The sequence below is a fragment of the Oncorhynchus mykiss genome, chromosome 23, assembly GCF_013265735.2.
Source record: "Oncorhynchus mykiss isolate Arlee chromosome 23, USDA_OmykA_1.1, whole genome shotgun sequence".
Lineage (NCBI taxonomy): Eukaryota > Metazoa > Chordata > Actinopteri > Salmoniformes > Salmonidae > Oncorhynchus > Oncorhynchus mykiss.
The window spans coordinates 15,295,458-15,322,957 of record NC_048587.1 but is presented as its reverse complement, the minus strand read 5'-3'; the positions used below and the strand labels follow the sequence as shown (position 1 = coordinate 15,322,957).

At 43.6% G+C, this 27,500-nt stretch overlaps 1 protein-coding gene across 3 annotated transcripts in view; it reads left to right on the top strand.

The window, feature by feature from the left end:
* The window catches only part of LOC110502317 (inositol polyphosphate-5-phosphatase A), a 192,336-nt gene that overhangs the window by 107,010 nt on the left and 57,826 nt on the right, over positions 1 to 27,500 (top strand). For all 3 annotated transcript variants that reach the window (XM_036960462.1, XM_021580257.2, XM_021580259.2), the window contains exons 5-8: positions 12,943 to 13,006; positions 14,765 to 14,868; positions 23,089 to 23,141; positions 24,073 to 24,192. In XM_036960462.1, coding sequence (XP_036816357.1) covers positions 12,943 to 13,006; positions 14,765 to 14,868; positions 23,089 to 23,141; positions 24,073 to 24,192 — 341 coding nt within the window. The remainder of the gene's footprint in view (positions 1 to 12,942; positions 13,007 to 14,764; positions 14,869 to 23,088; positions 23,142 to 24,072; positions 24,193 to 27,500) is intronic.

Here is a 27,500-nt window from a genome sequence, read left to right as displayed (position 1 = left end):
CTGTGCTCACTGTTTGTGCTCTGAGAACGCCTCTGCCAGTACCAAGGAGAAAGCTGCTTATTTTTTTACCCTGAGAAATAATTTTTTGTCTCTGCCCTCAAAACTGAAACCTGTCCTCCAACGTTTTTGTGCCCCTCGGCTGTCCTGGCTCGGAGAGGGACAAGACCTCATGTCCAAGGAGTTGACACGCACGGCCGCCATATTAAAGTCCATGAATTGTCCCTTTGACGTGTCACCCTCAACCACCATATGAATGGTTTATGAAGAGTTGTGTCCGTATGGAAGGAGTAGGAGAGGTTGTTGATGCAGAGATATGGAGTACATTCTGATCAATCCCTCTCGGAGCGGACTGACGGATTCCGCAAAGATGCCCCAAACTAATATATTTAATTGTGGGCCCTGGCAATAAAGCTGTATCTCATTGGACAGCCAAGGAGGCCACTTCGTCAATGCAAGGCCACATCCTGTAGCCACTGGCAGCATGGGACAGGGACAAAATCAAAGTTGCTGCCTATGGCCCCGTGCTGACTGACTGACCTGCCGTCACTGATAATTATTGACATGGAGAGCTGCCACTGTCAGTGGTTGCTCTGCCATGGTGATGTGGACGTGAATGAACCTACATATTGTTAAAAAGTGCAAGTGCAACATAGCAGTCATTGCAAACTTCCTCCCTCTGTTGAACACACTTAAAATGAGATTTGTTCCCTTCTCTGCCTGTATGATCCTAATCCAATTAGGAATAACACAAATGAACCAATAGGAATAGGCTAGATATTAAATCAGATAACAATCTAGATTGATGAACAGTCCATGACAACATTAGCGGCCTTCTCCCAAAGCTGAGGGAAAATCAATAGGCTCAAAGACCTTGCATTTGCATGAGCGTATAACCCCCCCCCCCCCCCCCCTAATGGGACTACTTTCTGATGAGAAAAAATTACAAGTTGAAATATTATTTTTGATTATTGGACATCCATAGCAAAATATGATTTACATTAATGAGAAGAAGTATATTAAAGGCATTTTATCCCCAGCTTCCATAACTATTGAATAATGGCCTTGGCAGCCGTGCATGGGTTCGAACGCAAGAGAGGAGGAGGTAATGTCATATTAATTACTAATGGATGCCTCCATTGTTCAACCTTTTTTTAGGCCAATCTAATAATGCAGATAATATTCATCATCTGCGTATCTTAAAAAAATATATAATCTCGTTAGCCCCTTAACCGCATATTTACTTAAAGAAAGTGGTTATTCACCACACTGGCCTTTTTAAATCACCGGTTTATTTGAAGATAGGTTTCAAAGGAAGATTAGATTTCGGAGAAAGACGTCCTTTCATGTCGCCGTACAGATGTCTGTCTGCTGCAGTTAGAAACTAGGACTTTGACCTCGTCTGGGCAACAGATATCGAGCAATTTCCTCGAAGCCATGTCATGTTGTCTGAGTTACTATGCTATTCAGTTTGTCACCAAATTAGTGTTGCATCCTGTTGTCATATAGCTATATAGGTTATGCGATCTTCTTAATTAGTATGTCCTGTGCTCTGTCGTGTCATGAATGATGTAGTGTTCACATTCTAGTGAGTGGTACAGCTGCTAAGGAGTTGTCTGGCCTCAGCAAACCTTTTTATAGCGCACTCTGCTACTTCATGGCCAGGTAAAATCATTTTAAAGGCCCCACATATCCTCAGCATTAAGTTTAGTTCCCAACATTTGAATCCAAAACAGTATGATGCGAAAAGTACTGCACCGTTACAGGCTGTTCATGGCCCCACTCCAAAACAAGCCACATTGCCCGGCGCTACACGCTCTTAGCCAGCCCTTTTCATTTTGAGGTGAATAACTCAACCCAGCTTGATCACTTACACATGCTTTGTTTTATTTAGATGCTACAATACAAACAAGAACTGCAATTGTAAGACTGAAGTGATTTGCACCTTAGCATAGCAGTTTAGAACTTGATTATGTCGTTGTTTTAACATTTTTAATAAAGTAGCTCACCCAAATGTTTCCATCTGCTGTCGAGCTTGGCTTGCACACTCCACAACCATTAAGCAGGTCAGCGGCATAACAGGCACCACAGGTGTAATTTTCATTTGCTTTGATGTCCTGATTTTATACCCTCGTTAAAATGTGCTGAAGTCGCAGCACAGTATTAGCAAATATGCAGTTGGGATATACAAACATGAATCATTCGTTCCTTTTTAACGGGCTTCTGCTCCTGCACTGAAAATTGGGCTTCTTCTAAAACCAATTTATTGAGTGCAATTTGGAGATCTAATATTCTAATTGATATTTGTGTTATAGGTACCTTGAATACCTTTTGGTATGCCTTGGGTTCAAGGATACAGCAAGGGGTTTCATAGAAAATGTCAATTCATTAAAATAGCTACGGATGTACTATCTTAATTTGAACATTTTCTCACAGCAGGGAAAATAAACCTGCAGCAAGCGGTAATGTGAATTATTATGTGGATTATAATTAATGGACATTATTGTAGGAGTTGAGATATTTTTCATTAGGGTAAATCAAGTCTGACGTTTTAAGTTGAAATGAAACACTTTATAAGCCTTTTTAACCTTGAATACACTAGAAGTTTGCATTTCCTAATTATCTGTGACAACAGAGTGATCAAATGAAGATAGTGTGTCACGTTTCAGGTATATCTTTAGCTCCCTGTGAATTCTTCTTTATTTCGCCGAATTAAAATGTATTAAAAGAACCTCCTTTGAAAATGGAACCTGCTATTATGTACTCTATATCGAACCTTTTTAATGAAGTTATTCAACTCTTCAATCTATATCACCCGAAGAAACCGAAGAAACCGGTGATATTATACAGAGCAAAATCCCAAGGCATTAGAAGGCCTCTTTTTAAAGTCTGAATCATATTAGGTAGAGACAACATATTCTGGTTTCTTGTTTTTTTGTTGAACGTCATTGCCGTGATGGTTTTATTGCTTTAGAGCCCCCCGGCCGGCAGGTTAGGGGAGCGACTGCTACGACTGATGAGCGTGGCAGGAAATTGGCAGATGGAAGCATCCATTTCAGCGCTAATTAGAGGGTCCACCAGCCCGAGGACTGACAAGGTTCAACTGGCCAATGTAGTGCCTGCCAGCTCCCATCCCTTGCGTTTTATAAAATGCTCTTTAATTCCCAGGCACAATATCATTAACTTTGGAAGTGGATGAACACAATGGACAAGCAATTGAATTAACTTCAACCATTGGATGTTGGAGGGGAGACTAAATGAAATGAATGCACAATATTTCCTAGGGAGGCAGCCAACCTTGGGATCGGGGCCTGATTGTTGGCAGGTCAGGCCGCTGCTGTGGGTTTGGCCCAATTACGTCCTTGTTTAGACCCATCCAGAATATTTTCTTCAAAAGAAAATAAAATCAGTGGATTTGGAGATCAATCATGTGTGCATGTCACTCCAATTTCCGGGTTGGATCTTAGGATAATGAGCAGGAGCTGCTTTCTGCTTTCCAGAAGTTACCCAGCTCAGTTCCCTTCAAAGCATAGGGGGCTAGACTCTTGCCTTATAAGAATGGCACCCTTGTATTTCTTTGCTAGATCCCCCTGTGCGGTGTGTGTGCACGCACCACGTGCCCAATACCTATGGCACCACCGTCTTCTGAACGCCCCCCCCTCCACCATTGACAAGGGCTCCTTGATCGATGGCTAAACATTCAGCCTGTTTTTCAAGTAAGAGGAAGTGACAGAATAACTTTTAATGAGAGTTTTGTCTGTGTATCCAGTCGGCCCTTCCACCAGACGATGAATAATAGACACTGTGGCTCAATACTCTGAATACTCAATCAATTGGACTGTGAGTGGTGCTTCGCAAACACGTATGGCAGCGGTGGGTGGGGAGGAAGGGGGGGGGGGGGGGGGGGGGGGGGGGGTAAAAGTACTAAAGCGCTCTCGATCTGTATTTCTCTGCTGAAAAGCAAGCCTTCTCCTGCCCGGGGTGTTTTCATTGCAGAGGATGACAAACAGCTTGTTTGTGCAGTATTGGAGATTTGTGCAGAGCTTCCCCTCACACAAGGCGCACAAGTAAGCCTGGTCCTTGAATATCAAGTGGTCTAGCTCTCTCATTGCGCCCTGTCTGGTCAGGATAACCGTTGAAGTAACGCCATAGAATGTATTGCTTGTTCACAGTGGGACTTACGTGTAAAATGCGACACTAAGTCTTCATTATAGACATGATGCATTGAGTAACTATCGTTGTGGTGCAATCTTTTTTAATTTACAGTGTCTTTGGGGTGTTGGATAATGTAGTGTGAGGTTGGTTGAAGACTGTCTGCATGGCAACCAATGAGGGAATTGTGTACCCATTAGATTAGTATGAGTGACTGTGGCTTGCCTGTGCTTTTGATGCATGGCAACACCGTTCCATCATGACAGCATATCTCACTGACCTTTTACATTTAAAGAGTCTATTTATGTGTACGTGTTGTCGTTGTGCGTGCACATGTATGTGCGTAAGCTACAGTTGAAGTCAGAAGTTTACATACACTTAGGTTGGAGTCATTAAAACTTGTTTTTCAACCACTCCACAAATGTCTTGTTAACAAAATATTGTTTTGGCAAGTTGGTTAGGACATCTACTTTGTGCATGACACAAGTCATTTTTCCAACAATTGTTTACAGACAGATTATTTCACTTATAATTCACTGTATCACAATTCCAGTGTGTCAGAAGTTTACATACACTAAGTTGACTGTGCCTTGAAACAGCTTGGAAAATTCCCAAAAATGATGTCATGGCTTTAGAAGCTTCTGATAGGCTAATTGACATCATTTGAGTCAATTGGAGGTGTACCTGTGGATGTATTTCAAGGCCTACCTTCAAACTCAGTGCCTCTTTGCTTGACATCATGGGGAAATGAAAAGAAATCAGCCAAGACCTCAGAAAAAAAATTGTAGACCTCCAAGTCTGGTTCATCCTTGGGAGCAATTTCCAAACGCCTGAAGGTACCACGTTCATCTGTACAAACAATAGTACGCAAGTATAAACACCATGGAACCACACAGCCGTCATACCGTTCAGGAAGAAGACGCGTTCTGTCTCCTAGAGATTAATGTACTTTGGTGTGAAAAGTTCAAATCAATCCCAGAACAACAGCAACGGACCATGTGAAGATGCTGGAGGAAACAGGTACAAAGTATCTATATCCACAGTAAAACAAATCCTATATTGACATAACCTGAAAGACCGCTCAGCAAGGAAGAAGCCACTGCTCCAAACCCGCCATAAATAAAAGCCAGACTACGGTTTGCAACTGCAAATGGGGACAAAGATCGTACTTTTTGGAGAAATGTCCTCTGCTCTGATGAAACAAAAATATAACTATTTGGCCATAATGACCATCGTTATGTTTGGAGGAGAAAGGGGATGCTTGCAAGCCGAAGAACACCATCCCAACCTTGAAGCTGGTGCACTTCACCAAATAGATCTGCATCATGAGGTAGGAAAATGATGTGCACATGTTGAAGCAAAATCTCAAGACATCAGTTAAAGCTTGGTCGCAAATGGGTCTTCCAAATGGACAATGACCCCAAGCATACTTCCAAAGTTGTGGCAAAATGGTTTAAGGACAACAAATTCAAGATATTGGCCAAAATTCACCCAACTTATTGTGGGAAGCTTGTGGAAGGCTACCCAAAATGTTTGACCCAGGCTAAACAATTTAAAGGCAATGCTACCAAATACTAATTGAGTGTATGTAAACTTCTGACCCACTGGGATGTGATGAAACAAATCAAGTCTGAAATAAATAATTATCTCTACTATTATTCTGACATTTCTCATTCTTAAAATAAAGGTGTGACCCTAACTGACCTAAGACAGGAAATTTTTACTAGGATTAAATGTCAGGAATTGTGAAAAACTGAGTTTAAATGTATTTGGCTAAGGTGTATGTAAACTTCCGACTTCAACTGTATATGATGTGAGTGTGTGTGTGTGTGTATTCACGTGACTTGACAGATAAGTGGACTCCAGGGATTTATTTGCGAGGAGACTGACACAGCTGCTGTTGGGTAGCTGAATAGCCCATTTCCACATTTCATTTGGCCCTGCCTGGACCGAGAGGGCACAATATTTTAGACGGGAAAAATAAAATATAATAGAAACCCCATGGAGATAAGCCATCCTTAGCTCCCAGAGCAGGTACACTACAGCCATCCACTGCCATAGAGAACACTGGTCCCATTTTAACTGTCCCTCTGACGGTAGTGAGCACTATCCATGCTGTCCCTGTTTGGAACTCTCCTTATCTGTCTTACTTTATAACGGGCTCCTGAAATAGTTGTGTGTGTGTGTGTCTCTCTCTCTGTCACTGTCACTGTCTCAAAATGCTCCTCAGGATATTCAGTGCATTGCATCGCTGGTGGCTTGAGGATAGTATGGTATTTGCCCCCCAGAAGTGCACAGTGACACTGGTGACACGGGAGTGTGTTGAGGCTACTCTCTTGGGACAGACTGTGCTCCTCAGGGCGGAATGGAGAAAAATTATTACTTTTATGTTTGCTTTATGGCTCATTTTTCACATTAAATGCAGAAAATCCATTAGAGGTCACTGATTCCGTACTACTTTTCATCTACTATAACTAATTTCTGCAGCACAGTATCGATATAACACTCAGTGAAACAGACTATGCAGGCTTCTGGATCTCTCAACTCTCCAGCCCTTATCTACTGGGGTTTTTGGAAATGTCAACTGTCTGTGTACTGCGCTCTCACTCTCTTTCTCTCTGTCATACACACAGGGCCGTGACTACATATGTGACCGACCGGCTCCATTTAGTCTTATGTAGCAAACTTTTTTACATTGGATAAAAGTAGACTCCGAGATTGAAAATTGTGTATCATACACTACAGTTGAGGAACAAAGGGAAAGTAATTCTGCTTTAACTGGTTGTGTGTGTGTGTGTGTGTGTGTGTGTGTGTGTGTATTACACACCAACTCATTCCAGGGTTTTTCTTGATTTTTTACAACTATTTTCTACATTGTAGAATAATAGTGTCGACATCAAAACTATGAAATAACACATATGGAATCATGTAGTAACCAAAAAAAAGTGTTAAACAAATCACCCTTTGCCTTGATGACAGCATGGCATTCTCTTTTTTTATATATTCTGAAATACTCCCCAGTCCTTAATGATTGCAATCACGCCCATAAACATGATGCAGCCACCACTATGCTTGGAAATATGGAGGGTGGTACTCAGTAATGTGTTGTATTGGATTTGCCCCAAACATAACACTTTGTATTCAGGACAAAAAGTTAATTGCTTTGCCACATTTTTTACAGTATTACTTTTGTGCCTTATTGCAAGCAGGATATATATTTTGGAGATATTTTATTCTCTACAGGTTTTCCTTTTCACTCTGTCAATTAGGTTAGTATTGTGGAGTAACTTCAATGTTATCCATCCTCAGTTTCTCCTATCACAGCCATTAAACTCTGTAACTGTTTTAAAGTCACCATTGGCCTCATTGTGAAATCCCTGAGTGGTTTCCTTCCTCTCCGGCAACTGGATTAGGAAGGACCCCTGTTTCTTTGTAGTGACTGGGTGTATTGATACACCATCCAAAGTAGAATAACTTCACCATGCTCAAAGGGATATTCAAAAGGATAGCAAAACATTCACTACTAAGTTCTCATAACTTTGCTTTACAGAGAGGAGGCTACTGAGATAGACAGGGATGTGGCGCACAGCGGTGAGGCTGAGGTAGGCTGCAACGTATGCAGGAGGAAGCAGAGGAGTACAGTGGTTCCCAAACTTGTGGTTGGGCCCCATGTGCGGTCCCCTGAGAAAGTCAGCACTAATCTTATCAAACAAACGTTAGGAACTGAGAAAAAAGGTATGTTTCAATATGTTTCCACATGTCCTATCTTCCCTATAGGCCTACATTGAAATGCAATCAAAATACAACTAAAAAAATGTCATATGTTTTCATTTATATCGATGGTTGTTCGTCTCATCTCAATCGCCCACTGGAGTCTTAATGGGCCATGTGTTTGTATATTGACTGAGGTGAATTAACCTACAACCGCCAAGGTGATAATGGCTGGGGTCATTTTTGTTCATTTTTGCTGTTCTTCAAATTAGTATATACATTTTTTTAAATTGAATAGAAATGCAGTAAATGAGCTTCGACTTAAAAAAAAAAAAAATGGTTCGGAGACGACCCCCCCCCCCCCCCCCCCCCCCCCCCCCCCCCGCTCTTCCGGACTTCACTAAATCCCTGATTATGTCCCTGCACACACATACACACACACACACACCGATACTGCTTCCGTTGTGTAAGTGTGCTTATCTAGTCACAGCGGTGTGGTCTATACGACTCCCGATAAGAGAGAGCATTGCCAGTTTGGGCAATAAAACCTGGCTTTTATGGAGCGGTCATTGTCTTTCTGTCTACAATTATGGCGATTACTCTTTTCCCCGAGCTCCCCCTGGCCCTCGCCAGTCACACTTAGAGTACATTTTACTAATGGAAAATTAAGTAGCGGTCGTGACAGTGGGGTTTATAAATATGTAAAATATACTTTTAATTATTTCAAGTGAATCTGGCAGCTAATCAATGAAGTGGGACGTGACAAACGTACGCTTGACACAGGCCATTGTAAAGCCACTGGTAAAAGATAAGCATATCCTGTCGGCGCAGTCGGTCTCTAATTAATATTTTCAGCCTGTCATGTCCAGAGACAAATGGATTAATTGCAGCCCACTAATAATAGGTTCTTCATGAAGAGTGCCTGAGGCTGGGGGGGAGCATTAAACCAGCCTGTCGGTGTTTTGAACCCTGATGCCAAATAAATATTTATTAGGCTAGAGGTTAAGTAGATTTTTCGTGATTACACAGATAGCCACTTAGGCACAATTGTTTATCATTTATTTGAAGTTTGATTCATTGCGATTTGTTTAAAGTCATCATATCAATTCTATTTTGGACGGTCGCATTCACTGAGTTTTGTGGAGTAATCGATGTCCACTGAGCATTTATGAGCGTGCAGCAACCCATGGCTGCAACTAGTTGGCCTATGAGTTATTATGTTGCTTAGGCCCGTACCTGTGCAGTAAACAAGCAAATCCAGTCCTTTTTCGATTCCATTTTGATTCTCTGTTGACGATAGACTAAACCTACATAATGTTATAATGTTTGCGTATTTGAACATATGTGGTTTAGAAATTGTAAGAATTTTACTGAGTTTAATTGAGTAGAAGTCATATATTTTAGACTAGTCTTTTTCTGTTTTAGCTTAATTACTAGGGTGGTGTGGAATCCAGGTTTCTGTACCATACCGGGATATACGCTATTACCTCATGTGCACACAAGGGCCGCTATTTAAAAAATATATGTACAGTGGGGCAAAAAAGTATTTAGTCAGCCACCAATTGTGCAAGTTCTCCCACTTAAAAAGATGGGAGAGGCCTGTAATTTTCATCATAGGTACACTTCAACTATGACAGACAAAATGAGAAAAAAAATCCAGAAAATCACATTGTAGGATTTTTTATGAATTTATTTGCAAATTATGGTGGAAAAAAAGTATTTGGTCACCTACAAACAAGCAAGATTTCTGGCTCTCACAGACCTGTAACTTCTTCTTTAAGAGGCTCCTCTGTCCTCCACTCGTTACCTGTATTAACGGCACCTGTTTGAACTTGTTATCAGTATAAAAGACACCTGTCCACAACCTCAAACAGTCACACTCCAAACTACACTATGGCCAAGACCAAAGAGCTGTCAAAGGACACCAGAAACAAAATTGTAGACCTGCACCAGGCTGGGAAGACTGAATCTACAATAGGTAAGCAGCTTGGTTTGAAGAAATCAACTGTGGGAGCAATTATTAGGAAATGGAAGACATACAAGACCACTGATAATCTCCCTCGATCTGGGGCTCCACGCAAGATCTCACCCCGTGGGGTCAAAATGATCACAAGAACGGTGAGCAAAAATCCCAGAACCACACGGGGGGGCCTAGTGAATGACCTGCAGAGAGCTGGGACGAAAGTAACAAAGCCTACCATCAGTAACACACTACGCCGCCAGGGACTCAAATCCTGCAGTGCCAGACATGTCCCCCTGCTTAAGCCAGTACATGTCCAGGCCCGTCTGAAGTTTGCTAGAGAGCATTTGGATGATCCAGAAAAAGATTGGGAGAATGTCATATGGTCAGATGAAACCAAAATATAACTTTTTGGTAAAAACGCAACTCGTCGTGTTTGGAGGACAAAGAATGCTGAGTTGCATCCAAAGAACACTATACCTTCTGTGAAGCATGGGGGTGGAAACATCATGCTTTGGGGCTGTTTTTCTGCAAAGGGACCAGGACGACTGATCCGTGTAAAGGAAAGAATGAATGGGGCCATGTATCGTGAGATTTTGAGTGAAAACCCCCTTCCATCAGCAAGAGCATTGAATATGAAACGTGGCTGGGTCTTTCAGCATGACAATGATCCCAAACACACTGCCCGGGCAACGAAGGAGTGGCTTCGTAAGAAGCATTTCAAGGTCCTGGAGTGGCCTAGCCAGTCTCCAGATCTCAACCCCATAGAAAATCTTTGGAGGGAGTTGAAAGTCCGTGTTGCCCAGCAACAGCCCCAAAACATCACTGCTCTAGAGGAGATCTGCATGGAGGAATGGGCCAAAATACCAGCAACAGTGTTTGAAAACCTTGTGAAGACTTACAGAAAACGTTTGACCTCTGTCATTGCCAACAAAGGGTATATAACAAAGTGTTGATAAACTTTTGTTATTGACCAAATACTTATTTTCCACCATAATTTGCAAATAAATTCATAAAAAATCCTACAATGTGATTTTCTGGATTTTTTTTCTCATTTTGTCTGTCATAGATAGAGTGTACCTATACCTACCTACAGGCCTCTCTCATCTTTTTAAGTGGGAGAACTTGCACAATTGGTGGCTGACTAAATACTTTTTTGCCCCACTGTATATGTGGACGCGCGAAACAATTTAGGTACAGGGATCTTCCTCCAGGAGGGGATTGAATTTCTCTGCTGTAAGCAAGACGCTTGATCTGGACATCTAGCCACAGTTAGCAAGCTAGGAAACCAAATGCATAGCTGGACTCGTTAGCTGGATATAATTGATTTGACACATCTTTGATTTCTTATAGTTATACTTAAGCAGTGGTATAGCACGCGAGACGGGGGTGACGCCAACACCCCTAAAATGTAATATAAACCAAAATATTTTTCGGGAACGGTATTCAAAATCGGACCGTCTGTGTTATGAATTACCCCAGTGTACGGTATATCGCCCGAGCCTATTTATTACTATTTATTCTGGGTCGATACCAAATAAAAAATAAGCAGCAGCAACAACAAAAACAATAACAGAAGTATAATTTTGACTTCTAGCACAGTTTCTCCCCCTCATGCCCCCCCCCCCTCTCTCTCACTCTGTCAGTGGCAGTTTGAGGTGAAAAATAACAAAGAAAAGCGAAGACATAAACGGGGCCCGTCATGGAAGTCGTCCTGCTGCTGTGGAGAAAGTTGACCTCGAGTCCACCCGCTTTTCCTCCATCCCTCACTTTTCTGTCCTTCAGAAAAAGGAGGGAGGCAGATGGAAGGAGCAGTGTGCAGCGGTGGTCACCGGCCACTGTTCTCGTCAGTTAAATGTGCGACAGTGTTTTCCGTGTCAAGGAGATGGGCAGGACCTCATGTTTGTGCTTTTGACAAATTAGCCTATGTTTAATCTCAAGATGTCCCGGCGCTCATAAATAATGCAGGGCCGGCCCGGCGAGCCCCCAAACTCTCCCCCCTGCCAGAGAGGGCGTCTGCTCTGCGCCTCAAAGGACAACGGCACAAAATCGGACTATCCTCGCTCTCTCTCTCTCCCGCTGGTGTCCGTCTTCTCCCCTCTAGGGAGACGTATGCCTCTCTCTTTTCCCTCTCTCTCTCTGCATCTCATGCACCCTTCCTTGTCCCACCACTACCCAGTCCACTACCTGCACATGACTTAACTGGTCTACTGCAGTATTTTGGGAGTTTCTCCCTCTGTTGCGCTCTCTCTCTGACACACACACACTCTCGCTCTCACACGTTTGTGTTTGTCATTCAGCCTCTGTCCTTCTCTCCCTAATATCTCTTTCTAACCTCTCTTTTCCTCTCTGTGCTTTGTGTGCTGCAATGTAGGAAGAGAAAGGAGGGTTGTGGGCAGCAGGAACAATGACTAAATAACCCTCAAGCAAGGGCTGAGGGCTCACTATCTCAAAGACCCAGAGGACCAAGAGCAGTCTTTTCCTCTACTGCATGGATGTGAAGGGGACAGTAAAAAGCACGGAGAAAGCATGTGGTGGTGTAGTGGACTGTGAACTGCATCGAATCCCCTGCATTGTATTTTTATCCCCTCAGTGAGTTTGTTTGGGTTGTCTACAGACTGGGGAAGCTTTTGTGTGTTGATTGTTCTTTTCAGAAATTACGATTTGAATCCTATTGAAGTAGATCTTTGGATGTTCCAAAGTCCCTCTGAATGTGTCCTTTGATCAACTGGAATGATTTATTCTTCACATCAGGAGGACTTGTACCAAGTGTAGGGTCTGAGGACTCTGTATTGAATGCACTGCACTGTGCTGATAGTTCCCTACACTGATAGTATACAACACACTACTTATATTGCTTGTATATTCCATTGACGGGATTTTCATTCGATATCTGCTGTGGGGAATAGTGGCGTGATCTGTTGCCTGGGATGGTTAGTGTTATACCTTGTTGCTCTCCACATCAAAACTCTACAAATGAATGGAGCTTCGTACTCCCTGGAACCAATCTTTATTTCTATTGCGCAGTAACATTTTGTGGTTCGTTATTTTCCAATCATCTCTGACTGAATGGTGGGGGAACAATTCTCCCACATCTCACACCCTCTCTTTTTCTTTTCCAGGCACTAGGAAGTTGCTACTTCCTTCACGAATCATTGAAAAACATCCAGCAGTTTGATTTCAAAGGTGAGTCCCCCCCCCCCCCCTACCCCAATGAAATCTCCACTCCTGCTCTCTCACAGTCCCCCCTCCGTATAACACCCTACACGGCCCATCACCACTTCCATCAAAACCAGTACAGTTGACATTGACTGGGGAAGATAACGTAAAGTGAGCGATAGAATGGTAATGCTTGTTAATATTAGGATTTAATTCATGAGATTTCGGGCTCCACGGTAATTGTGTACAGAGGTTATTGGACAGTTACGGCGCTCTCATCAGCCCGGGGTGTCAGAGGGCCAGGGGCCCGGCGGCCAGGCTAATTAAAAGAGGGGATATAGATGTGGAGCCACAACGTCGTTCCCATTACACCAGAGTCAGCATTAGCACCATGCACTCACCCCCAGTGAAGGACGGGGCGAGGGGGGGAACGCGAGAGGACACACACATGCATGCGGACATGGATACACACACGCACACACACATCAGCAGGCATATACGCTCGCACACACCCTCAACCTTCACCCGTCAAACCCCCTCGGAAAACAACATGCTTCTCTTACATGGGATTAGGATATGTCCAGAATGAGCTCATTCACACTGTACAATATATTACTGGACTGAATAAAAATGTTAACTTTGTAGCCTACATCAATCGTTTCACCTGCTTCCTTGGTAAAGAACTATGCCGCATTTGCCAGGATCCATATTAATCCATTAAGCGTCTCAGAGTAGGATTGCTGATCAGGTACCCTCTGTCCATTCATTATAATCTAGTCCAAACGGATCCTAGATCAGCCCTGCTACTCTGAGACTCTTCATGGAAACGGTTCCAGGTGTCACGTGACTGTGGAAGACGTTTTTAGGCTCTGACCCCAGTTCAGGTTATGTTTTGCACTTACGCAGAGGTCATGACCCATACTCATAGGTTCAGTGTCAGATCTCTGCCATGCCAAACCGTTTTGACCTCTGAGATATTTTCCGCCTTTTGATTGTTTGTAACTTCGTGTAACTGAAGGGCATAGCGCCATGTAAAACATACTCCACTTTTATCCGAGAGGAAGACCCTTTAGTTCTAGGAACCTTCATTTAGTTCAAGATCTCTGACACTGATCTTATGAGTATAGGTCACGGCATCACGCTGTTTCATGGATTGGGGGGGGGGGCCCCGTTTTTTAGGCCCGCGGATCAATCTCCCACAGAGAACTTTAAAAAATATATATATATATATATATATATCTCAACTTCCTGTTGTTAGAATATACAGAATACACGAGGTGCAATTTCCACAGCAAATTGCCCCATCAAAATGTAACTTAGCGCCCCCAAAAGTCTGGTGCCTGCTCTGGCTGCGTGTTTGGGTAAAGATGTAGGTACACAGACCCACGAGCCACTGCTGCCCCTCATGATGAGTTCAGTTTTGTGGTCCCCCCCCACACCTATCAAAGTTGCCCATCCCAGTGCTATTTGAATCGCCTCAACAACGGATCGTCTAAGGCCTCCGTGGAAGTACAACACCGCAACCTGATCTTAGACAGGGTAGACGTGGAGAATCTGTGCAGGAGAACCTCTATAGATACTTCCACTTACAACCAGCAGGTGGAGTAGTAGCCTGATGAAGCCCTGGATTTATGCACGCATGACTACATCTAGATCTACAAAACTGCTTAGTAGGTTAAACTACATTAGTAGGTTTGGACTGCGAATCATAGCCTCTTAAACGACTAGCTTGTCTTGTATTAATACGTCCTCTTTGGCTTTCTTTGTCTGTGTTCTTCCCCTTAGCCAAGAAATTCAAGAAGGTGGTTGGGAAAGAGATCTACTCAGACACACTAGAGAGCACACCCATGTTGGAGAAGGAGAAGTTTCCTCAGGACTACTTCCCTGAGGTGTGTATCACTTCACTGTTGCTGTGGTGACTGAGTGGGACTGTCTCTCGGCCTCTACTGCATCCTGAAGTGCTGGGACTTTGATTGATATACAGTAGTGCCGTCAGTAATGTACACTACACAGCAATGTGACATGACTTCGCAATCTTAAAAAAAGATAACTTATGACTTAGGCAAGGCATGGAGCTTGACGATACATTTTGGGTGAAAACATATTGCTGATAGCTTATACTTAAAAAAAATGTAAAAAACATTTACTTTCTAAATTTCACAATGCACAATTTTTGGGACAATGCAACACTTTTTGCGTAACATAGTTTTTGACATTTTTTCATATCAAAATTATTTATGTTGCATAATATTTAAAAAAAATAGGTACAGTTGAAGTCGGAAGTTTACATACACTTAGGTTGGAGTCATTAAAACTCGTTTTTCAACAACTCCACACATTTCTTGTTAACGAACTATAGTTTTGGCAAGTCGGTTAGGACATCTACTTTGTGCATGACACAAGTAATTTTTCCAACAATTGTTTACAGACACATAGATTATTTAACTTATAACTCCATCACAATTCAAGTGGGCCAGACGTTTACATACACTAAGTTGACTGTGCCTCTAAACAGCTTGGAAAATTCCAGAAAATGATGCCATGGCAATAAGACGCTTCTGATAGGCTAACTTACAGAATTTGAATCAATTGGAGGTGTACTTGTGGATGTATTTCACGGCCTACCTTCAAACTCAGTGCCTCTTTGCTTGACATCATGGGAAAATCAAAAGAAATCAGCCAAGACCTCAGAAAAAAAATGTAGACCTCCACAAGTCTGGTTCATCCTTGGGAACAATTTCCAAATGCCTGAAGGTACCACGTTCATCTGTACAAACAATAGTACACAAGTATAAACACCATGGGACCACGCAGCCGTAATACCGCTCAGGAAGGAGACGCGTTCTGTCTCCTAGAGGTGAACGTACTTTGGTGTGAAAAGTGCAAATCAATCCCAGAACAACAGCAAAGGACCTTGTGAAGATGCTGGAGGAAACAGGTACAAAAGTATCTATATCCACAGTAAAATTAGTCTTATATCAACATAACCTGAAAGGCCGCTCAGCAAGGAAGAAGCCACTGCTCCAAACCCGCCATAAAAATGACTACGGTTTGCAACTGCACATGGGGACAAAGATCGTATATTTTGGAGAAATGTCCTCTGGATGTCCTTTCAAAAATAGAACTGTTTGGCCATAATGACCATCGTTATGTTTGGAGGAGGGGAAGACTTGGGGGAGGCTTGCAAGCCAAAGAACACCATCCCAACTGTGAAGCACGGGGGTGGCAGCATCATGTTGTGGGGGTGCTTTGCTGCAGGAGGGACTGGCATCATGAGGTAGGAAAATTATGTGGATATATTGAAGCAACATCTCAAGACATCAGTCAGGAAGTTAAAGCTTGGTCACAAATGGGTCTTCCAAATGGACAATGACCCCAAGCATACTTCCAAAGTTGTGGCAAAATGGCTCAAGGACAACAAAGTCAAGGTATTGGAGTTGCATCACAAAGCCCTGACCTCAATCCTGTAGAAAGTATGTGGGCAGAACTGAGAAAGCGTGTGTTCCGAGCAAGGAGGCTCAGTTACACCAGCTCTGTCAGGAGGAATGGGCCAAAATTCACCCAACTTATTGTGGGAAGCTTGTGGAAGGCTACCCGTAACGTTTGACCCAAGTTAAACAATTTAAAGGCAATGCTACTAAATACTAATTGAGTGTATGTACATTTCTGACCAACTGGGAATGTGATGAAATAAATAAAATCTGAAATAAATCATTCTCTCTACTATTATTCTGACATTTCGCATTCTTAAAATAAAAGATGTGATCCTACCTGACAGGGAATTTTTACTAGGATTAAATGTCAGGATTTGTGACAAACTGAGTTTAAATGTACATTGCTAAGGTGTATGTAATCTTCCAAATTCAACTCTTCAACAACTATATGTTTTATAAAATAAGTAAAACATGACTATTGGTACCATTACACATTTATGGCAGTGTATTTCATCTATAAAGTACTTTCCTTTACTATTTAGCATTTTCACAAAAGACAGTTATTTTGGTTTCAGAATTTTTTCTTTAGTTTACGTTCCCTCAAAAAGCTAATTTATTACAAGGCTCAGTTGAACAGTGAAAGATTGAGATGGCAGCAATTGCAAAGTCTTTAATTTGGTTGCTCGCCATGCTTTGTAATGCAGCCTGTGTCTGTCTGTTCGTTCTGTGGGTTCCTCTGCTTGGTCCACATCATAAGGTAGCGTCGCGCTGTGCTGATATAGTAATAAAGAGCGTGACCGCCCGCGTGTCATCCCCATACTCCCCGCTCATCTGTCAACCGCGCTCCACCGGCCGCCTCCTCAAATATATGCAAAGGAGATGGATACGGCCTTTCACAGACGCAGTCTCCCAATTTCTGCCTCTTTCTCACACACACACACACTCACTCTCTTTCTCTTCCACCCCACCTTGGAGTTCCCCAGTTTGCCATTTTCGCAGATGATCTAAAACCAATTACGTCGATTGAGGCGTGAAGTCGTTTACAATTATGACAAGAAAGCGGTGTTCGGTGAGTTACGAAGACGAGTGGCAAAACCAAACAACACCGGGAGCGAAGCTAAAAGCGAGATGGAAGAGAAAAGTTTGCTCCCTGATTTATTCCTCTTTATTCCTCTCTATTCCTCTTTCGCGGCTGGGTTATGAATCTTGGATGATGCTTCCGAGAGCAGCACTCCAGATAATGTTAGCCCATTTAAAAAGAGCAGATTTGTGTAGTCTATCAGGGCTGACTATTTTTTTCCTTGTCCCCCCCACGCCCGGCTAGTGAGAAATTGGTTGTTATCATAGATCACAAATACTGCTCAAACCTCTTATGAAAGATGAATTAATTACACTAATGGTTTAATGCAGAGATCTCATGAGGAAGTCAGGCGCGCGATAACCCCTGCCTCGTCCCCGCTTCTTCCCATGGTGATTTATGCTGTCTTTTAGTAGATGAAACCGCCTGGATTTGCCATCCATCTACAGCCTTAAGGAATCCTATTAACATGGGATCTGGGACAAGAAGGACCGCCACAGGCCCCGCAATGTGGTCCCAACTGGGTTCTGCAGGGTACCGCTCTGGGTCTGAGTGTTGTGGAACCAAATCCTAAGACATGCATACACACATGGACCGTGATAAACAAGAAAAAAGGCCTCGCCAGGAGCTTAGAATATGTGTGTTACAGAGAGCATGAGTTAAGACACGTTATTTTCCATTGGATTCTATATGATTTACTTTTTTATTTTATATTTTTACATCCCATAGACGTGATGCAGTAGAATGTAGCAGCAGGCAGTTTAGGTGGCTCGTCGGAGACGTAACACCTCTCTTTCTCCACTTGAGCATTACCTTTACAGTCCACCATTAATAAACTGTCACTCTTAGATGGCCTGCTGACATCGTGGTGGGAGGGGCTTGGTCGGTACAGTCCCTGTTTGAGTGGCAGCGCTGGTTAAATACCAGCAATGCAACCGAGACAAAATGACATTTCCTGGCTTCTCTTAGATTTGAGTGCACTTGGGTTGGTCGGTGTGGGTGGGTGTGTCGGACCTTGTGTCACACACATACCCTCCCTTGCTGTCCCATGTAGACCTCCATGTCCCCGATTGAGGTGAACAGGACCCTACTGTGACCCCAAGTCCCTTAGGTTGAGTCTGCTGAAATGACAACCTCTCCCTCCCTGTATGCAAAACACACTGCCTTCATACTCCCCAGACTGTGAGTTATGGCTTCAAGTGGAGGAGAAAGGAGAGGGGGGGACATTCAATGAAAAGCTGAATAACAAAATAACAGGCACATTTCTTTTGAAAAATTGATGTGATGGATTTGGTAAGCTGTCATTTCTTGTTGTTTCGTCAAACCTTTCAACTTGCCCAAGTATGTATGCATCTATGTACAGTGGGGCAAAAAAGTATTTAGCCAGCCACCAATTGTGCAACTTCTCCCACTTAAAAAGATGAGAGAGGCCTGTAATTTTCATCATAGGTACACTTCAACTATGACAGACAAAATGAAATCCTGAATCCTGAAAATCACATTGTAGGATCTTTAATGAATGTATTTGCAAATTATGGTGGAAAATAAGTATTTGGTCAATAACAAAAGTTTATCTCACTACTTTGTTATATACCCTTTGTTGGCAATGACAGAGATCAAACGTTTTCTGTAAGTCTTCACAAGGTTTTCATTCACTGTTGCTGGTATTTTGGCCCATTCCTCCATGCAGATCTCCTCTAGAACAGTGATGTTTTGGGGCTGTTGCTGGGCAACACGGACTTTCAACTCCCTCCAAAGATTTTCTATGGGGTTGAGATCTGGAGACTGGCTAGGCCACTCCAGGACCTTGAAATGCTTCTTACGAAGCCACTCCTTCGTTGCCCGGGTGGTGTGTTTGGGATCGTTGTCATGCTGAAAGACCCGGCCACGTTTCATCTTCAATGCCCTTGCTGATGGAAGGAGGTTTTCACTCAAAATCTCACGATACATGGCCCCATTCATTCTTTCCTTTACACGGATCAGTTGTCCTGGTCCCTTTGCAGAAAAACAGCCCCAAAGCAAGATGTTTCCACCCCCATGCTTCACAGTAGGTATGGTGTTCTTTGGATGCAACTCAGCATTCTTTGTCCTCCAAACACGACGAGTTGAGTTTTTACCAAAAAGTTATATTTTGGTTTCATCTGACCATATGACATTCTCCCAATCTTCTTCTGGATCATCCAAATGCTCTCTAGCAAACTTCAGACGGGCCTGGACATGTACTGGCTTAAGCAGGGGGACACGTCTGGCACCGTGTGGTTCTGGGATTTTTGCTCACCGTTCTTGTGATCATTTTGACCCCACGGGGTGAGATCTTGCGTGGAGCCCCAGATCGAGGGAGATTATCAGTGGTCTTGTATGTCTTCCATTTCCTAATAATTGCTCCCACAGTTGATTTCTTCAAACCAAGCTGCTTACCTATTGCATATTCAGTCTTCTCAGCCTGGTGCAGGTCTACAATTTTGTTTCTGGTGTCCTTTGACAGCTCTTTGGTCTTGGCCATAGTGGAGTTTGGAGTGTGACTGTTTGAGGTTGTGGACAGGTGTATTTTATACTGATAACAAGTTCAAACAGGTGCCATTAATACAGGTAACGAGTGGAGGACAGAGGAGCCTCTTAAAGAAGAAGTTACAGGTCTGTGAGAGCCAGAAATCTTGCTTGTTTGTAGGTGACCAAATACTTATTTTCCACCATAATTTGCAAATAAATTCATAAAAAATCCTACAATATGATTTTCTGGATTTTGTTTTCTCATTTTGTCTGTCATAGTTGAAGTGTACCTATGATGAAACCTATGATTACAGGCCTCTCTCATCTTTTTAAGTGGGAGAACTTGCACAATTGGTGGCTGACTAAATACTTTTTTGCCCCACTCTATGTATTTTTTGTTTGGTGCAGTAATGCATGCTTCCCCCCAAAAAATGCCATCATAAGGATTTGTCATTTGCTTATACAAAAAAAGTACACGACCGAGACCTTAAGGTCCCCTTCCCATTGGACGGAAGTGATCATTGTCCATATAAGTTTGTATTTCTTGTTCTCTATCACACATCTGCTCATAAAAGCATTGGTTGTGGACTACAGTCAGACACCCTTTTAGTACCCTTTTGTAAACTCTTAAATGATGGTTATGTGGCAGCCATGGAATTCCAATTTTCATGGCAAGTCACCGTCCCTTTAAATGGGAAAGTGGTATTGTTTCTGTCCGTGGTCCAGAGACAATCCAAGACTTAGCTGCTAGGATCCAATTTGAGAGAAATAGGTGGGCTAGAGAATCCAGCTATATTTGTCCCATTGGCTTGCCTTTAACCGCTAAACCTAAATCTAACACTAATTCTAACCCGAAAAAGCTTTTTTCCTTGTGGGGACTGGCAAAATGTCCCCAGTTGGTCAGATTATTTTTCCCATTTACATCTCTCTTATCTTTCCAGTCCACCCTAGTCCTAAAGACCCCTCTTTCTTATTTGATGGGATCCCTGTCTGAGTGGGGATGTGTGTGTGTGTGGTGGGGGGGGGGTCTCAGCTGAGATATAGGAAAGGTCAACAAATACATTTAAAGAAGGACTGGGGAGATGGGAGTGTGTGTGTGCCACCGTGACACGCGTGACATTTGATAGTGGAACTGAAAACTTCCAATGGACACAAGTGGGGAGTTTATGGTGCCGCTTCCTGTAATGGGGAATCCATTTGATGGCCCCATAGCCCGCTCTCCACTACTCGCCTCTCCGTCCCGTGTCGGCTGGGAGCCTGGCTGTCATGGCTGACCCCCACTCTACAGCCGTTCATCACTGTCACAGTCTGGGGACCCCATCACTGGCCATGGAAGGTCAGCCTCAATCCTTTACTGCCTTCACCCTCAGCCTGTGTCACCCCCCCAGCTTTTCAACTTGTCTTACCTAGAGCAATAGGGCATGTACATTTTAATCACTAGGACCCAGGTGTTTTCCTGGCCCTGTAACACATACTGTAGTCATTTAGGCAGACATTACACTCTTGTATTTGATTGGGTACATGGTAGTTGGTTGTCACTCTGTCTGTGAATTTCCCAGGCCCGTGTGACAACACTGTGTGTTGATGAATTGAGGGGTGTGTGCGTGTGTGCGCGGTGCCATAGCCAAACAAGGCGACAAGGGTCAATCAGTCATAGGAGGAGGAAGCGGGGCAATCTGAGGTTGCACGACAAGGAAGTGATGGATTTAAATGTTATGATTGTAGTTAATGGCTCTTTAAATTACATTTTAGATGAAATGTATTTTGCGCTGCATTAAGAGTGCAGGTTTGGAGCCCATCCTCTCCTCGCCTCCTCACTCCCCTCCCCGTCATCCTCTTCCTCCTCTTCCGCATCCTCTCTTTATTAAAGTCATTACAATGTTGTCACAAATATCACACATCACATATATACAGTGAACATGACTCTCCCTCAGGAAGTCGGGTTAATATGATGCATAAAAACCTCTTCTTACCACCTAAATGTCACAATGTGATTACTGAATCAATATCCTTGAAACATCTGTGTTTGTTTTGTTGAAGGTAGAAGTACTTCCTCGTGTATTTTTATTTTCAACGACAACATCGTGTAAACTATTCGTTTTATTATTTGTCTTTTAAAATGATCACAAAATATTTGAGTGCAATCCGTTCATGGGAAAACGATTTAGATTTACCTCAAACACACACAATATTGGACAGTGGGGTATAATTGGGCCCATACATTCTGCCAGGCGGTATAGATTAATTCAAGTATGCTAATGTAATTCAATTTGATACAGTTAATCTTGTACTAATGCAGATTGAAGGATGTGAGATGCAATCAAATACCTCTCAGGCCTTTAAAATTGCATCTAAGTTTTTAAATAAAATGAGTCAATTTGTAATTATGTGACCTGGGCCATAATTAGTTTATTCATCACCACGGTTAACTCCCCATTAGGATGCTCAGAAATCCCCTGGAATATTTATTTATTTATGCGTTCAAAATTAGGACGGTTGCAAGCGTCCATTTTTCTCTCGTTCAATAACGAGCTTCATGGTAAATCATATGCTGTGTGAGAGCTGGGACTCCTGACCGGGTAATTCCCTCAGTTAGTAGCACTATGGGGTGAGGTTATAGGAGGTTGACCAGGTGGCTTTAGGTCAGGCCACTAGAACACTTTGGAAGTCATACTGTTTTCCCATTGTCATGACAGTGCTGGTCCTCTGTAGCTCAGCTGGTAGAGCATGGTACTTGCAACCACGGTATAGTGGGCTAAATTCCCGTGACCACCCATACATAAATGACTGTAAGTCGCTTAGGATCAAAGTGTCTGCTAAATGGCTTATGTTATATATTATGAGGCTCAGGTTAGACAAATATGTAAATACAGAAAATTACATTGCTGTATAGTAATTATTAGTAAATTGATATGCTGTATAGTAATGATTAGAATCATAGTGAAATTAAGAGAAAAAAACTCTCAGAAGAGAGTTTGTCTTTGCGTTTATATAGCCCACACTGGCTATGTATGCCAGTTGAGATTGTTGGTGCACTGCAGTACGTTTCAATTCCATGCTATCAATGCTAACGTTCAGTCTGCATGTGTATCCTCACTATGTTGCAGTGCAAGTGGTCCAGAAAAGGCTTTATCAGGACTCGATGGGCTCTGGCTGACTGGTGAGTTTCTAGCACATCTCATGTTACACCTCATGCTACACTTAGGATCAAATTGAATATCAGCTTTTCATCCAGGTGCATTTCAGCGTCACGTCCAACTGTGACTACCTGTAAAGCCTAGCAGTATCACTCGCAGTACCTGTCACTTTGGCTTTACCCCTCTATCCATAGGGTATATCCCATGGGGCTTTGCAGGTCCGTTCTTCATAGACAGATAGAGTCAGTCTTCCCTAGAGAGAGAGACTTTACTTCGCTCCCTCTCCCAACTGACAGCGAGCTAGGAACGGGCCAGGATTGGATTAGGCATAATCGCGTTAGTCAGCAGTTGCATATGACAGATGACAGAAAACATTACATACAATTGAACCTGTGCGAGATGAATACAAACGTTTGGGCAGGGCGGGGGGGGGGGGGGGGCGTAATCTAATAGAAGGATGACGTGAGAACAAAAGGGCTGAAACGGTAACATTCTAAATGAGGCAGGCATGACTCGAGACAGGCACTTGGAGGAAGAGACAGAGAGAGAGAGGGGGGGACAGGGATGACCGAGACAGGCACTTGGAGGAAGAGACAGAGAGAGAGAGGGGGACAGGGATGACCGAGAGGGACACGGGTGAGGGGGACATTTTGCGTATTTATTTAGAAGTTTGTCAACAGCATAAGCGTCTTGAGGTGAGAAGTTCTGAGAAAAACAGTTACAGAGATTGATATAGTAGATCGATGAGACGGGCTTAGCAACAGTAGCACTACCAGGAGGGAAATGGACATGTCAGTCTGCCTGTAGTGCAGCGAGACAAATTCATCTCACTGCTCCATTCACACAACCATACCCGTGGTCCACAGGCCAAGAGGTCAGTCATGTAGTTCAGGGGTCTCAAACTGAAATTACCTGGGGTCCAACTAACATAAGTCTCTCTCTGTCCCCTCCCAGTGCATTTGACCTGGTCAACATCCACTTGTTCCACGATGCCTCCAACATACTGGCTTGGGAGAAGAGCCCCTCAGTCTACTCCGGGACGAGACAGAAGGCCCTGGGCTTCGTCTTAGATAGGTGACTGGCACGCTCCTCCTTATTCTCGCCATCTCATCTCTGCAACTATTTTCTCTGTCCCTTCTCCATCTAGCCTCTCGCCGTTATTTCCATCTCTCCACCCACTCCTCTTTCCACATCTCATCTCCCTATATTCTCTCCACCTAAATCAAATCAAATGTATTTATAAAGCCCTTCGTACATCAGCTGATATCTCAAAGTGCTGTACAGAAACCCAGACTAAAACCCCAAACAGCAAGCAATGCAGGTGTAGAAGCACGGTGGCTAGGAAAAACTCCCTAGAAAGGCCAAAACCAAGGAAGAAACTTAGAGAGAAACCAGGCTATGTGAGGTGGCCAGTCCTCTTCTGGCTGTGCCGGGTGGAGATTATAACAGAACATGGCCAAGATGTTCAAATGTTCATAAATGACCAGCATGGTCAAATAATAATAATCACAGGCAGAACAGTTGAAACTGGAGCAGCAGCACGGCCAGGTGGACTGGGGACAGCAAGGAGTCATCATGTCAGGTAGTCCTGAGGCATGGTCCTAGGGCTCAGGTCCTCCGAGAGAAAGAAAGAGAGAATTAGAGAGAGCATACTTAAATTCACACAGGACACCGGATAGGACAGGAGAAGTACTCCAGATATAACAAACTGACCCTAGCCGCCCCGACACATAAACTACTGCAGCATAAATACTGGAGGCTGAGACAGGAGGGGTCAGGAGACACTGTGGCCCCATCCGATGACACCCCCGGACAGGGCCAAACAGGAAGGATATAACCTATAACCTCTCCACCTATTCTCTTCATCTTTCCTCTCAGTATCCTCTCCATCTCTGCGTTCACCATTCTCTCAATATCGCCTCTCACCGTCCTCTCCTCCTTTCCATTCGACCCCGAGCAACACGCTCACCTCTCTACCAGCAGAGAATCCTTCGTCCAGCACCCAAAGACCCCTCTAAGAAAACATGAGAGCCGTTCCCGCTAATGTGATTTATGTGAAGTCCATTGACAGTGGAGAGGGATGATATAGTGGTCTAGTGGCCCTTTGCTCTTTACCTGGTCATGCTAACACCAAATAAAAGCTACGTGGCAACCCTGCATTACGTGCCCCCCCCCCCCCCCCCCCCCCCACCATTTGAAATGGTGTCTGAATGCACAGCGTCTTTCATCTCCTTCCACTTTGAATAACTGCATGCATATGGCCGCCATGTATTATCAAGGGTTTTGGCACCTCGTGAATTAGCGTTTTATGTAGTGTTTTATGTATTTCCAAGATAATAATTTTCCCCTCCTTCATGCTAGCGTTTTGATGAAAGAATGCTTTGCGTTTAATGGACAGGGAAGTGGGGGGTGTTTTGAGAAAATGGTTAGCTTTAAATATATATATATATATATATATATATATATATATATATATATATATATATATATATATAAATATGAACCATAATTTACCTGGATTTATGGGCATAATGAAGTAACTTGTTGTTTACATTGAGGGTTTTGACCGTATTTTCTACGCTTTCGTCATGTTCTTGAAGTTGATTTATTTGTAAAAGTCGCCTCATAAATACGGCTAAATGGCGCGTTTTCTGGTGGAGAGTGAATAGCACTGGGCTGGTGAGTGGCAGTTTCCACGCTCCCCTCCTCTAAGTCCTCTTGTGCTCAGAAGGTATCCTTCACTGTTAATTCCTGGGACATATCATTAAAAGGTGACAATGGCAGGGGATTTTTGCCCTTTTTCGGGAGGTGGGAGGAGTAACCTAAGGGGTATGGGAGGTGTAGGCCTATGTTCGGACTAGGCTGGTATCCCATGCAGGGGGTGAAGGGGGGGCATCGCGCCTCAATCGCTCACTTTGGGGAAACACTTGGGCACAGATCCGGCCTGCCTGAGAGTGAAAAAGCTGGCTGGGCCGGGGCGGGGGGTGGGGGGGGGGGGGGGGGGGGGGGGGGGGGAGACAAAAGACCCTGGGCTCTGTTAGGGGCAGTGCATAATGGGCTGCTCCTTTCACAGGAGCTGCTAACCTTTTGGCAGCCACCAGCGAACTCCATTCTCCTCCGCCGATCGGGGAGGACAATGTGCCCAGGCCGGCTTTGAATGAAGCGCTACCTCCAACAGTGTTCCCATTCAGCGGCCGGTTGGGAACCGTCATTTTGGCCATTGTCCTAACTCTGACTCCTACCCCAGAAAGAGAGCAGGAAAAGGGAGAGGGTGAATATCTATAGCCAAAGCCTCCTCTCTCCCCCTTCTCTCTCTTTCTGAGCTCTAATCTCTCATTGTGGGGAGGGGGGAAGGAGGGGAAGTGGACACCACCAGCTGAGATCCAGAGGGGCTGCTGGTGCAGGAGCCTGGTCAGTGAGACAGTCTAGGGAGTGAGCTCCGTGGCTGGGCCCAACCTCAGCCCCTTCCCTTATCTAGCGCCCTGGCTAATAATGCAGCTTACGGCCCTTTGAGAACAGATCTGATAAGCCCCTTCCTCTGTGGCCCTTTTAACTGCTAAGCAGTGTTTATTTCCAAAGCGCTTCAAGGCCTCCGGGGAACAATACTGAGAAGGAACAGCGTTTAGCCAGCCAAACCTCTCCATTGAGTCACATCAAAAAAGCACTTCTCCGGTCTCTGGCTGATGTGTGGCCGGCAGCTTCATGAGAGAAGGGAAAGTCCTGTTTGAAATGTATACCCTCCTTGCCTGTTTTTATTCCCCTATGCCTTCCCCTCACTGAGATGTGAGCCTCAAACGGCATCTAAAGTTATTAACCCTTTATATTAATATTTCCCTTGACGTCATTGCTTCATAATATAAGACATTTGTTTTTGAGGAGCACGGGAATATACAAAAATGATGCTATGTTCTTAATATGGGAAATATACATTTGATTTATGATCCTGAAATTGGTTTGGGAATTGTGTTTTTGATAACAACCACTGCATTAGAACATTTTATCTGTAGATATCGATGCTTCCTTATGAGACTCGTTACAGACCCTTTTTCCTGTAAGGAAGCATTGATATATATGACTCTGTATCTAGTAAAATGCCCTCTAGTTTGCTTAGTTCCGCCAAGGACTGGTGATGTGAGGAGGACGCCGAGTCTGTGCTAATTCAGAATTCAGGGCTCTGGCCAAGAGGATGGGAAAGCAGGCTGCCAAGAACCCTGTGAAATGATAGCTATGAGATCAAATCAACACCATTTTTTTTTTCTTTAGCTAAAAATCTTTTGTTTATTGGAGTTGTGTTCCTTTTTATTCTCTCCCTTTGAGTGGCTGGTCCGGTTCAGGAGAGAACAGTTTTACATTACAACCGTGAAATCTTGTAAAGAACCCCT